The 13867-nt window shown below is 52.1% G+C and overlaps 2 protein-coding genes across 2 annotated transcripts in view; one reads left to right on the top strand and one right to left on the bottom strand.

Annotated features, from left to right (window-relative positions):
* The window catches only part of arid1ab (AT-rich interactive domain 1Ab), a 32909-nt gene extending 24690 nt beyond the window's left edge, over positions 1 to 8219 (top strand). The window contains exons 9-20 of the mRNA XM_029845341.1: positions 257 to 402; positions 484 to 581; positions 659 to 868; positions 1077 to 1281; positions 2611 to 2743; positions 2831 to 3006; positions 3083 to 3212; positions 3298 to 3417; positions 3502 to 3598; positions 3700 to 4519; positions 4611 to 4741; positions 4817 to 8219. Of these exons, the coding sequence (XP_029701201.1) occupies positions 257 to 402; positions 484 to 581; positions 659 to 868; positions 1077 to 1281; positions 2611 to 2743; positions 2831 to 3006; positions 3083 to 3212; positions 3298 to 3417; positions 3502 to 3598; positions 3700 to 4519; positions 4611 to 4741; positions 4817 to 6715 (4165 nt within the window). The 3' untranslated portion in view covers positions 6716 to 8219. The remainder of the gene's footprint in view (positions 1 to 256; positions 403 to 483; positions 582 to 658; positions 869 to 1076; positions 1282 to 2610; positions 2744 to 2830; positions 3007 to 3082; positions 3213 to 3297; positions 3418 to 3501; positions 3599 to 3699; positions 4520 to 4610; positions 4742 to 4816) is intronic.
* A 653-nt stretch (positions 8220 to 8872) lies between these two features.
* On the bottom strand, positions 8873 to 10145 carry LOC101071895 (basic salivary proline-rich protein 2-like). The gene is made up of 4 exons (XM_003969077.3): positions 9992 to 10145; positions 9868 to 9926; positions 9583 to 9797; positions 8873 to 9512 (listed from the first exon to the last, which is right to left on the bottom strand). The coding sequence occupies exons 1-4, from the start codon at positions 10012 to 10014 to the stop codon at positions 8934 to 8936; spliced, it is 876 nt and encodes a 291-aa protein (XP_003969126.2). The 5' UTR covers positions 10015 to 10145; the 3' UTR covers positions 8873 to 8933.
* Positions 10146 to 13867: the final 3722 nt, after the last annotated feature.

Here is a 13867-nt window from a genome sequence, read left to right as displayed (position 1 = left end):
GAATTCAGTTTTTATCCTTCAAGCATGCCAACCAGCTCAGCCTACAGAGAGGCACTGGTGGGCTGGAATTGCTGGATTATGACGTAAATGGATCTTTTTATGCAGAACAAACACAGCAGAATTGTTAGTGCAGCAGCTGAACAAGGAGAAGATAAAATGAGAATCACTCTCCCTGAACCTTTTGGTTTGTTTGAGAGGTCTGCTTGGTGTAATTGTAAAACCTCGGCTAGTATTAAACAAGCTCCTTTCTCTTTAGGCCACCTGGCTACCCTAACATGTCCCAGGGCATGATGGGAGCAGGCTCCCCTTACGGCCCTGGCATGAACAGCATGCACGGAATGATGAACCAGGGGGGCCCAGGACCGTACCCGATGGGCACAAATATGGCCAACAACACCCCTGGTCAGTAAAGCCCCACTGCCTTTCTCACTGGTTACTCCGACTTGTTTTACCGATGATTTTTTTTTTTCCCCAAACACACAGGGATGCCTCCAAATTCAGAGTTTGGGATGGAAAAAATGAACCCTGCCCAGAAGATAAACAACAAGGTCGAAGGCACGCCCAAGACTGAATCCAAAAAGGTAGCTGAAATGCATCCAGGTACAAAATTGAGACTTTTGTCCATCCGGCTCACCAATTCCCCATTTTTCTCCCGTAGAAGTCGAGCTCCTCCACCATCACCAGTGAGAAGATCACCCGTCTGTACGATCTGGGCCAAGAGCCCGAGCGGAAGATGTGGGTGGATCAGTACCTGGCGTTTGCTGAGGAGAAGGCCATGGGCATGAGCAACCTGCCGGCCGTGGGACGCAAACCTCTGGATCTCTTCAGACTCTACGTGTCTGTCAAACAGATCGGGGGTCTCACACAGGTACGACTGGTCCTCATCAGCAGGTTTTAGGCACTCGCGTGTCCAATCTGAACTGTCCGGGGAACAGAATTCTGTGATTACTCCAGTAATTCTTCGAGGCTGCGCTGGTGTCCGTGTGAAGAATTGATATTTATAGATGAATCCCTACAAGACTGTTGCGTTCGGCTTCCTGAGTCGCCTCCTCCATCTTTCCTCTGTCGCCCACCAGGTCAACAAGAACAAAAAGTGGAGGGAGCTGGCCACCAACCTGAACGTGGGCACATCGAGCAGCGCAGCCAGCTCGCTCAAGAAGCAGTATATCCAGTGTTTGTACGCCTTCGAGTGCAAGATCGAGCGTGGCGAGGACCCGCCCCCGGACTTCTTCAACACGGACACCAAAAAGAGTCAGCCGAAGATCCAGCCTCCCAGCCCAGGTGAGCGCCGGCACCTCGGCCGTCCTCTATATGGTGACCTTCGGGTCTTTGCAACTCAGAAACCGCATTATTTCTCCCCCTAAAACAGTCTTCAGAGTCCTGTGAGGACATTACACTGTAGTGTTGCAGAGCAGGGTGGTTCCATGCTGTTTATCACATCCTGCTGGAGCAGAATCCCTTTAATGGCCTCGTTTAAAAACTGATCTGGGACCATCTTCCACACCTGTCATCTCTCATAAATCACACATTTTTGGGGCGTATTGCGCGAGTTGTAATTCACAGAAGTTTCAGTGGATACTTCCACAAATAAATGTCTTCTGGAGAACAGTTGGCATTTGCAGAGGAGGACAATGTCCTTGCTGCCCCCCCCTTGAGAAATGAACAGCAAAGCTCACCAGCGCGCCCATCGTTACATGAACTCTGAATATCGGCGTGTGAAGTGGCAGCCAGGTTGCGATGGGATGCGTTTCGGGACAGTGGATGGCGTTTTGGTCTGCACTAACAGCGTTCCCCCCCCTCGCCATCGTATTGATAAATTGTCCTTGGTGAATCGCGGTGATGGTGTTACTCTAACAGAATTTAAACTGTTTCCACTGTCAAACTTTTTTTCCTCCTGCTCCGTTATTTGGGTGAAAGCAATAAGTCTGACTCTGCTTCCATTGTGCTTTTTTTTTTTCCATCTTCAAGAGGTCCCCCCATCCCCCCCATCCCCCCCTCCTCTTTTCCCCTTCATCTTTAGTAGAGGGAAATCCCTCGCCCAGAGGGAGGAGGCGGATGGGGGAGGGGAGGCAGTTTAAAGCATGTGTGCGTACGTGTGAGAGCCTGAGAGGCGAGAGGATGATGTGAGAAAATGTGGAGAAAAAAAAAAGAAGTGTGGCCTGCCGGTGACCCCACTGATGTGTGTGTGTGTGCCAGTTTAATGAATGGGAACCTGTGACTCATCAGAGTGGCGTGCTAATAGTCCTGAGCTGAAGGAAAGGATGAGCGGCCCTCACCACATCAACAGACGCCGCGTTCCCCGGTCAGGCGGGAACCTGTCCTGGTTCCCAGCGGTGCCAGCTCGACACCAACAGGAATTTCTTAACGGGCTTTGGGTTCACCCCAAAGGTGGCGCCTTCCTGAAAGCTCTCCGAGGCGCTCGGCCAGATCGGAACCATCCGCCTCGGCTGACTTTGAAATTTCTGGAATCAAACAAAAATAGATTCTGTAAAATGGGGAGGTTTTGATGTGGTTTCCCGTCGCAGAGCAGAAAAAAACCTAGCCCAAGACAGATTAAATTTTAGTTATTTTGGGGCTCTTTTTTTCATTCTCCGTGTCTTTGTTTTGCAGCTGGTTCTGGATCCCTCCAAGGACCCCAGACTCCTCAGTCCACCAGTAGTTCAATGGCAGAGGGGGGAGACCTGAAGCCCCCCACCCCGGCCTCCACACCACACACACAAATGCCTCCGATGCCTGGCGCCAGGTACAAATCAGAACCCACAATAACGTGTTTCCTTAAAAATCTAGAAACGCGTTTCCTGATAACGAACTGATTCTCCTCCTCTTACAGGAGTAGCGTTAATCTACAGGATCCATTTGCTGATGGCGGCGATCCAGCGTTTTCAAGAAGGAACGCCATGACTCCCAACTCTCAGGGCTACCAGCCAAGCATGGGTGGCCCAGAGATGATGGGCCGGATGGGTCCGTACGAGTCCAACAAGGACCCCTTCGGTGGCATGAGGAAAGGTGGGTGACGGTCCTGGGTCGGATGCTGAAGGAGTTCCGGCATGAAGGTGAACCTAAATGATTCTTCTGATTCCAGCTGGAGAACAGTTCATGCAGCCAGGGCCCAACAGTGGGATGGGAGAACAATACAACAGAGGCCCGCCCGGGCCGATGGCTAACATGCAGATGGGTCAGAGGCAACAGTATCCGTATGGATATGACCGAAGGTAAGCACCAAGCTTGTCCTCTTCTGTCAGGGGAGGGGGGCCAGTTTTCGTTTTGCTCACACGTGTGTGTGGGGGGGGTCCACAGGCAGGAGTCGGGGATGGGCCCTGACGGCAGTATGGGACCAGGGGCTCCTCAGCCAAACATGATGCCTTCTGGAGCTGACACAGGGATGTACTCACCCAGCCGCCCTCCGCCACAGCAACGGTCCGTACCCTTTTTTTTTGTTGTCTTTGAACTACAGGTTTGTCAGACATCTGTAATGTAAATGTGTTTTTTAATTGCGTTTAGGCATGACTCCTATAGCAATCAGTTCCCTGGACAAGGAGCTCCCCCTGGTGGCCCGTATCCAAACCAACAACCAGGAATGTATCCTCAGCAGCAACCGGTACGAACATTCTACAGATGGTGTTTTTTTTGTTGTTTTTCTTTACTACTGTGGTTCTGTTTTTTCATGCCACTCATTACAACAATGAAATTTGTCTTCAGAACTACAAGCGACCTGTGGATGGAGGGTACGGACCTCCGGCGAAGCGTCACGAGGGTGAAATGTACAATGTGCCCTACAGTGGTCAGCAGCAGCCAGGACCTCAGTCTTCGGGGCCTCAGGGCCAACAGGACATGTATAACCAGTACAATGCATACCCTGGTGGGGACCGCAGACCACCGGGCCCACAGAATCAGTTCCCCTTCCCCTTTGGTCGTGAGCGAGGACCATCGTCCGGAGGCCCCAACTCTCAGTCTCCAATGCCTCCCCAAATGATGGCGAGCTCCATGCCTTCAGGTCCCGATGGGCCTCAAGGCCCAATGTGGCAGAGCCGCAATGAAATGGGCTACCCCAACTATCCGAACCGACAGGGGCCTCCTGTACCGGGCCAGGGCCCTGGGTACCACGGCATGAACCGCTCAGAGGAGATGATGTCCTCAGACCAACGCATGAACCATGAAGGTCAGTGGCCCAGCCACGTCAACCAGCGACAGCCACCGTTCGGCCCTGGTGGGTCCGGACCTCCCATGACCCGACCCCTGCCATCCACCTACCAGACCTCCCAGAACCACATTCCTCAGGTGTCCAGCCCAGCACCCATGCCCCGGCCAATGGAAAGCAGGACGTCGCCCAGCAAGTCCCCCTACATGCACCCGGGGATCAAAGTGCAGAAAGCTGGACCCCCAGTACCGGCCTCCCACATCGGCCAGGCGCCCGTGCAGCAGCCCATGATCCGACGAGATGTGGCCTTCCCTCCTGGCTCCGTGGAGGCCTCACAACCTCACCTCAAGCCCCGCCGGCGGCTCACCATGAAAGACATCGGTAACAGAACCTTTTTGTGTTTACCTGAGCAGAACTGACTCGGAATCACGACTGCAAAGACGAATTCTGTCGTGTTTTTTTTTTTTAACAGGAACTCCAGAGGCCTGGAGAGTGATGATGTCCCTGAAGTCGGGCTTGCTGGCTGAAAGCACCTGGGCCTTGGACACCATCAACATTTTACTGTACGACGACAATAGCATTTCTACTTTCAACCTGTGCCAGGTGAGCCACGTCCAGCACCGGTACGTCCCTGCTAGCCACAGAACCCTTTTCCTGACTATCTTCCTCTCATTCCAGCTACCTGGATTCCTGGAGCTGGTGGTGGAGTACTTCAGACGCTGCCTCATAGAGATATTTGGCATCTTGAAGGAGTATGAAGTGGGAGATCCTGGACAGCGTACCCTCATAGACCCCAATGCTGCTGAGGACTCTGACAATGACCTTCCCCTGCCAGAGGGCGATGGGATGGACTTGGTGGAGGACGACGAAGAGGACGAGGAGGTGGAGGAATCAAAGGCCAATGCTGACGCCTCACTGGTCCGCGTGAAGCAGGAAGAGGAGAGTTCGCAGAAACACAAGTGTTCAGAGGACGAGGAAGAGGACAGCGAAAGGGAGTCTTTGATAAAGGAACCTAACACCTCTACCTCAGGGTCGTCCCAAGACCCCGGCCTCCATTCAGAGAGGCCCCGACAGGCTAGTAAATTTGATAAACTACCCCTCAAGGTAGTGAGGAAGAAGAATCCCTTCCTGGTGAACCACTCGTCCAAGCTTGGCCAGAGGCAGAACTTTGACAGCGGCCTGATACACTGGAGCATCGGTGGCGGCGACACTACCGACCACATCCAGACCCACTTCGAGAGCCGGGCGGACCATCTCAAGCAGCGAAAACGCAAACCTGCTGCCACGGAGAGTCGCAAGAAGGCCCAGGTGACGGAGGCCGTGACGGAAAACTCGGAGAAATCCAACTCCGGCCTGGAGGAGAAGCCTCAGCGACAGCCTCAATCCTCCGGACCTCAGAAGTCTCCCTCAGAGAAGGCCCCTCCTCCTCTCATCGCCACCATCGACGACGTCCTGTCCGCCCGCCCGGGGTCGATCACAGAGGAAGCGGTCCGCGGCGGTGCCGAGGAACAGAAGGAGAACGGCAAGTACCTGTTCAGCATCAACCCAGAGCTCCAGAGCAGACGCAACGTCAAGATCCTGGAAGACGAGCCTCACAGCAAGGACGAGACGCCGCTGAGCACGCTATCGGACTGGCAGGACTCGCTGGCCCGCCGCTGCATCTGCGTCTCCAACATCGTGCGCAGCCTCTCCTTCGTCCCCGGCAACGACCTGGAGATGTCCAAACACCCCGGGCTGCTGCTGCTGCTGGGCCGCCTGGTCCTGCTCCACCACAGGCACCCCGAACGCAAGCAGGCACCGGTCACCTACGAGAAGGAGGAGGAGGAAGACGAAGGCGTGAGCTGCGAAAGAGACGAGTGGTGGTGGGACTGCCTGGAGGTGCTGCGGGAGAACTGCCTGGTCACGCTGGCCAACATCTCGGGCCAGCTGGACCTCTCCATCTACTCGGAGAGCATATGCCTGCCGCTGCTGGACGGCCTCCTCCACTGGGCCGTGTGCCCCTCGGCGGAGGCCTTGGACCCCTTCCCCACTCTGGGGCCGCACGGCTCGCTCTCCCCCCACAGACTGGTCCTGGAGACCCTCAGCAAGCTCAGCATCCAGGACAACAACGTTGACCTCATTCTGGCCACGCCGCCGTTCAGCCGCCTGGAGAAGCTGTACGGCTCGCTGGTGCGCCTGGTCGGCGAGCGCAAGGTGGCCGTTTGCCGGGAAATGGCGGTCGTGCTGCTGGCTAACCTGGCGCAGGGCGACAGCCTGGCCGCACGGGCGATCGCCGTGCAGAAAGGCAGCGTGGGCAACCTGCTGGGCTTCTTAGAGGACAGCCTAGCGGCTACGCAGTACCAGCAGAGCCAGAGCTCCCTGCTACAGATGCAGGGCGGGCCTCAGTTCGAGCCCACCAGCGTGGACATGATGCGGCGTGCGGCGCGGGCTCTGCACGCCCTGGCGAAGGTGGAGGAGAACCACTCGGAGTTCACGTTGTACGAGTCGCGGCTACTGGACATCTCCGTGTCCCCACTAATGAACTCTCTGGTGTCCCAGGTGATCTGTGACGTACTGTTTCTGATCGGCCAGTCATGACAGCTGTGGGAGAGGTTTCCGCTATGCCTCTCTCACCCCCCGCCCTCGCTCCCCTAACTCTTTTTGTGCGTATGTGTGCGTCCGTTGCGTGTGAGTGAGAAGAGCAAAGTTTTTTTTTTTAATTTATGCAAAATCACCTCGGATTCCTCTGTCTTTTTACCCCCCCCCCCCGCTTCACTAAAGGAAGGAATATCATGAAGTAGCTGTGGATTTTAAACGTATGGATAACGATACTGACATAGAAGAGCAGATCGGGACCCGGGCGTAGGACGGAGTCCACTGCCCACCCCCACCCCCCACCCCCCCTGCGGAAAGTACTTGTTTTTTAATGAAAAAATAAAAAACCTTCAGAAAAAAAAAAGAAGAAGAAACTGTAACCAAAGTTGCTGTCTCGTTTACAGTGAGTTTGGGGGATTCGTGCGCTCGTGTCCTCCCTCTCTGGGGGGGGGGGGGGAGTCAGGGTGGGGGATCAAGCAGGGGGACGGGGGCACGGACTAAGTGCAACGGTTCACGCTGGGAGGCTACGTAGACCCGGACGGTGTGGTATATTTGCTGTAACTTTGGACGCTCTATACTCGGCCCCGCAGGAACCACGTGATGGGCTGTGAACGGACGACTGTCATGGGAGGCCTGTGCAGTAGATTGTAGGACTTTTTCTGTACTGTACACCTTAAAAACTGTAAACATACTGTAATAATACTGTTTCACACTGAGATACGCTGGCTTGGCAGCAAACTGTAGTTTTTAAAAACAGTTTTAGTTGATGTTGACGGAGAGAAAAAAACGACGGCTTTCCCCCCAAAGTAATGGTGAACCTACAACACCCCGACCTCTTTGTCCCTTGATTGTATGACTTGACCCTTATATAAAGAAGTCACCTCTTTAGGACTGGTCCTCGACTCTAGATGCAGTCCGAGCTGCAGTGTATATATGATGTTGTACATTACACTTCTATCTCTTTCTCCACTTCTTTTGCTCTTCACTGTTTTAAAAAAAAATAAAAAAAAATCCCTTGACGATTTCCAAAATCCTCCTCCCCCCCGCCTCCCCGCGTCAAGCACGCCATGTGATGAGACGACGCTCTTTCCGTCATCGAGGCGCCGGCTCGCGTGGCGCCCCGGGGGGAGTTTTAGCTGCTGTCCGAACCCCCCCCTCCCCCACCACCACCACCACCAACAACAACAACAACAGCAAACGTCAAGTTTCAGTTTGTCTGCGGTCTGTAAAGGAATATAAGAGACGTGTCTGCGGTTCCATTCGAGCTCCTCTATAAATGACAAACTAGACCTGGATGAAGAAACCGTTTTAATTTTATTTTGTTTATTTTTTTCCAGTGATGCGGATTCTGCATATTTGTATTTCAGATGATGTAGCTAAAAACTTGATGTAAATTCCTCTTTTTTTCCTTTTTTTTTTTGGCTTAATGAATATCATTTATTCAGTATGAAATCTTTATACTATATGTTCCACGTGTTAAAAATAAATGTACATTAAATCTTCGTAAGACGTTTGTTGTGAATTTATTCTGTCACAAACATTCTGTCCCAGGATTTGGGACACTTTCATCCATGTTTGGACACTTCAGGATCAAAAATGGGAAATTCTTGACGTTATTTCTGACAGAGGCACAAAAGCCTCAGCGATGCTGGGCGGAGCTAGAAACTGGGCGTGGCCAGACCCTCAGCTCCGTAATGATTGGTGGGACAGACCGGAAGCGCCGCCCTAATCTGGTCTCAATGGGCGTGCTTGAGAAACGTGTTGTCAATTATGCTTCTGGTTCCCCAGCTGTGGACCCGCTCCACCGGGCTGTACCCGAGCCTGACCCGGACCAAGAGCTGTGGCAGCCGACCTGCTTTTATATTCCTGTCTCCCTCTCGTGGAGGGAAGGAGCGGCGTTACTTCCCTGACATTTCCGTCTTTGAGGTGACCAGAATCTGATGGTCCACTCGCACCAACTGAACTTTAGTCCCGCTGCCTCGTGTTGAAATGAATCGGGACCATCTAATCTGGCGTCAGGCAGCTTTAATCATCGGATTTGAGCAGACAAGTCGTCCCTCGTTAGTCGCGAGACCAGCTGGTTAATTAACGGACACCTTCGGGCGTGCAGTACCGCTTGTAAACACCAGAGGGCGGCAATGCACCACAGGACAAAACCACTTTAGTTTTAACACTTTTATTTGAAAAACAGCGACTCGCAGCTGCAGGACATCAGAACCACCTAATTCCACTTCGTCAGGCTGCTCCCTGGACGACCGCCCCGATGCATTCTGGGAGACAGCCTTTCCTGCAAATGCACGGCCTGCTGCGGTTTCCTCTTGCCAGGCTTTGTCAGGCGTCTGATGGCGAAGCCTCCCAAGTGATCCGGGATTTCCAAGACCCTGGTCGGGGCGTACTGGACGCTGGGGTTTCCGGAGGGCCTCTTCTTGGAGGCACCGGGGTTCTGGGCTCCCTTCCCGCCGCTGGGTGCCGGGACAGCGTTTGTGCTTTTGAAGAACTTACTGTTCCGGCTCATCGTGCCGGAGTGGAGGTCCCGCGGCGACTCGCTGTCCCCCGATATGGACTTGTAGCGTCCCTGGAGCCACCGACCCTGGGTCGACATGAAGCGCTGCGGTTTGCCGGCGCTCACCTTCCTGCCACGGCCTTTAGCCGACGTTTGCATCTGGACGTACTCGCCGTCAATGAACAGGGCCGAAGACGTCAGCGGGGACGAGGGCCTCTTCCTGGGGGTTTGGGGGGAGGCCTGTCTGCTGGAGTCCGCTGGTTTCTGTCCGGTTCTGGTGGAAGGGTACATCCCAGCCTGCCGGACACTCACGTCAGGACACGGTTCTACCTACGACTTTCCGCGTTGCCATCGAACGCCTCGTTACCTGCCAGCTGAAGCCCGGTGGCGGCGGCGGCCTGCTCTGCACCACTGGTTTTAAAGGGCGGCCATTTTGAGGCACCTGGGGGAGAGCTCGCCTGTAGCCGCCTCCGGTCCGACTCGGGCCGCCGACGGGTCGCACCACCTGTCTGAGTTGATTCTGGGGCTGCGGCGCCCCCTGCGGTCCTCCGGCGCCGCCATCCTGCCTCGGGAAGAGCTTAGCTGCAGCAGAGAGCAGAGGGTGAGTGCCCCCCCCAGACCGCCACCGCCCCCCCGCCGTGGTCACGCTCACCTTGCGTTCCCAACAGACAGCTCACAGACGCGGCGTGAATCAAACAAACGAGCAAAAACCTGCGGGGAGAAGAAGCGGATCAGAAAACGACCACGGAACCGGAAGCACGGCGGCGAGAACTCACCCCAAATGAACTCCACAAGCCATCCTGGGCCGGCACCAGCAGACACCTGCTCACCGGCGCCGCCCACGCGCCTTTTCTAGCCACCTGCGTCCAATCAGAGCTGAACGAGCTGACGGGCCTCAGGTGTGAGGCGCTGCTGTCACCTGCTTCCTGCCAGCATGATTCCACTTCCTGTTCCTGCTGAGAGCAACAGGTCACAACTGTTCCTGGTGAACTCTGATGAACCAGCAGAGGATTGTGGGTAAGAGTCTAAAAATAGACGCAATATTTCATTAACAGGAAGATGTCTGTGATCATTCCTGTCCTGTCTCTCTCTCCCCTCTATCTGTCTATCTGTCTGTTTGTCTGTCTCTCTCTATCTATCTGTCTGTCTGTCTCTCTCTATTTATCTGTCTGTCTCTATATTTATCTGTCTGTCTGTCTCTCTATCTGTCTGTCTCTCTCTATTTATCTGTCTGTCTCTCTCTATTTATCTGTCTGTCTGTCTCTCTATCTGTCTGTCTCTCTCTATTTATCTGTCTGTCTGTCTCTCTATCTGTCTGTCTCTCTCTATCTGTCTCTCTCTCTATGTCTGTCTCTCTCTATTTATCTGTCTGTCTGTCTCTCTATCTGTCTGTCTCTCTCTATTTATCTGTCTGTCTCTCTCTATTTATCTGTCTGTCTGTCTCTCTATCTGTCTGTCTCTCTCTATCTGTCTCTCTCTCTATGTCTGTTTCTCTCTATTTATCTGTCTGTCTCTCTCTCTATATCTGTCTCTCTCTCTATTTGTCTGTCTGTTTCTCTCTATTTATCTGTCTGTCTCTCTCTATTTATCTGTCTGTCTCTCTCTATTTATCTGTCTCTCTCTCTATTTATCTGTCTGTCTCTCTCTATTTATCTGTCTCTCTCTCTATTTATCTGTCTATTTCTCTCTCTATATCTGTCTGTGTCTGTCTCTGTCTGTCTCTCTATATTTATCTGTCTCTCTCTCTATTTATCTGTCTGTCTGTCTGTCTCTGTCTGTCTCTCTATATTTATCTGTCTATTTCTCTCCTATCTGTCTCTCTCTCTCTCTATCTGTCTCTCTCTCTATTTATCTGTCTGTTTCTCTCTTTATCTGTCTGTCTCTCTCTCTATTTATCTGTCTCTCTCTCTATCTCTCTATTTATCTGTCTGTTTCTCTCTATTTATCTGTCTCTCTCTCTATCTCTATTTATCTGTCTCTCTCTCTATCTCTATTTATCTGTCTGTTTCTCTCTATTTATCTGTCTCTCTCTCTATCTCTCTATTTATCTGTCTGTTTCTCTCTATTTATCTGTCTATTTCTCTCTCTCTATCTGTCTGTCTCTCTCTCTATATCTGTCTCTCTCTATATATTTATCTGCCTGTCTCTCTCTATATCTGTCTCTCTCTCTATTTATCTGTCTGTCTCTCTCTATATCTGTCTCTCTCTATTTATCTGTCTGTTTCTCTCTATTTATCTGTCTCTCTCTCTATCTCTCTATTTATCTCTCTGTTTCTCTCTATTTATCTGTCTCTCTCTCTATCTCTCTATTTATCTCTCTGTTTCTCTCTATTTATCTGTCTATTTCTCTCTCTCTATCTGTCTGTCTCTCTCTCTATATCTGTCTCTCTCTATATATTTATCTGCCTGTCTCTCTCTATATCTGTCTCTCTCTCTATTTATCTGTCTGTCTCTCTCTGGCTGGGCTAAAGCTAAAATGCTAACCTTGGATCGCCATGAATTATATCAATATGATCTTTGATCTTCAGAAATGTTCCTTCTGCTGAGCTTTGATGTGAGGCCGGCGCTGCAATCGAACCATCAACCAGTGAGTCGGCGCTCCGCTAGCAGAATCTGGGGGACGGTTCTGCTCATGGGTCGTCACGGCTCCTTGTTAGTCTCCGTCACCTTTCATCATCTTTCGCCGCCGTCGGCCAGAATTAGAATTTACAGTCTTATTTTTCATGCTCTTCTCGGAGACGTCGCCTCACATGCGACAGCCAGATGATGGCGGCGTCGGCGCTAACATCAAAGGCACAATTTCCTGTGAGAGGACACGTTGGTGAGGAATTCTCTCCGGAGCAGTTTTCCAGATCCCTTCCATCCCGCTTATCTGCGCAGACACACGGAAATGAGCAAAAGCCTCGTTGAAATCAGTGGAATCAGGACAGGACGCGTTTCCAGCGCTAGCAACGCGACGTTAAGGCGACTTTTGAGCGTTGAAATGATCCCGAACGATCCCGCCACGATGACCTGGATAAACACGCGTTAATGAGGAATGATGAGGCCCCGTTAGTCGGGCTAAATGCTCGCCGGGCGCTCGTCTTCATATTTCTCCTGAATCTAGCATGCTAGCTTCCTCGGCTAACGTGCTTCCGTGGTGGTTTGCTGTAGCATTTGGACAATTAGCCTCGTTTCATGTTCCGACTGTGTTTGACAGCCAGATCCTTCATGTTCACAATCAGCTAGCAATGTTTAGCTAGGTGGCGATAGCCTGGTAGCGGAGCAGCTACGCTTGTGTCGCCGTCTCCATCCAGACTCGGAGCAGATGGTGTCTCATCTCCGGGAGAATCTCCCCTTTGGCCCCCAAACTGTTCTTCCCTCCTTCCCACCAATCTGCTTCCCGGGTCCCTGATGGGAGCACTGCCCCCCCCCCCGCCCCCCCAGCATCTGCTCCCGCGTTTGAAATAACCAAAGTCCTCCTGATGAACTTGAGGCTCCGCCCCCCAGGAGGGCGAGGGGTCAAACGACCTGCGGAGAGGTCACGGCGACACGTTCCAGCTGAATTTTTCACATTTCGCTGCTTCGTCTTTTGGGTTCGGAATTTCCGGATGTAAACGAAGATGTTGTTGCTGCTGATGAGGCAGGAAACGGAATCTCGCTCTGGAATTTAAAGCGACGTTCCCACTAGAATTCAGGATGTCTGCGACTTCGTGTCACTTGTTCTGTTCAGATGGTTAAAAAAATCCTGGTCTGGATTCTGTCTGGATCCGGTTTGGAGCCTGATTCAGCCAAACAGGAACCTCAACAGCCTCAACAGGAACCAATCAAATAAGGCAAAATCTGACATGTACGTGGTCCCTGAACGCATCGCCGCTGAGGAATCAATCCCAGTTTTCCTCTCGTGTCTGCGCTTAAATAGCATCCAGGGTGTGTTCGGGAAAATTAGACGACGGAAAAGCAACTAGCACTAGCACTTTAACTTTAGCACTATGCTAGTTAAAGTAGCATAGTAGCACTATGCTAGTAAAAGTGGTGCTTTTTCCCACTTCCCATTTAGGAAGTGGCATATGGAGACTAAAGACCTGCTAGGAGACCTCTTTCTTCTGCCTCTTAAGAGAGATGATAAATTACCACGACGACGGGGGCGTTCCCACCTTTGAACGCCATTTTTCAAGTAATAGTTGGACGTGTTTCCAATTTTCTCGGGATCTCCAGACAAAAAGGAAAATGAGAATAACGTTGAGATAACGTTGTGTTAAAGGAGCTGTTGGCACCTTTTTCCTGTGCGTATGAGGGTTAAAACCACACGCTCGCTAATGCTAATTAGGAATTAGTGACAATAAAAGGATTGATGGAGCATTTCTGGATAAATTGAAGCTAATCTTTCTTATCTTCCGTATGACTGTTTGTCTAATTTAGCTGTTCTCTGCTGCGCTCAGCCAGGTTTAATCCCGAGCGTCTCGGAATGCCGGACTATTGTTCCGAGTCGGCTCACCGACGCCGGATGATGAAGTAGCGCCAGAGCTGCCGGTATCTCATTCTTTCTTCAAAACGGGTCAAGGCCATTTATAATCAGCGGCACCGCGGGCCTCATTTTGTTTCTCGGAGAGCGGAGGGTCTATAATGAGACGCGGCACATCGTTCGTCTTCATCCGCCGTCGCTCTCCGAA

The sequence above is a fragment of the Takifugu rubripes genome, chromosome 12 (genome assembly GCF_901000725.2).
Source record: "Takifugu rubripes chromosome 12, fTakRub1.2, whole genome shotgun sequence".
NCBI lineage: Eukaryota > Metazoa > Chordata > Actinopteri > Tetraodontiformes > Tetraodontidae > Takifugu > Takifugu rubripes.
This window is presented reverse-complemented; position numbering and strand designations above follow the sequence as displayed.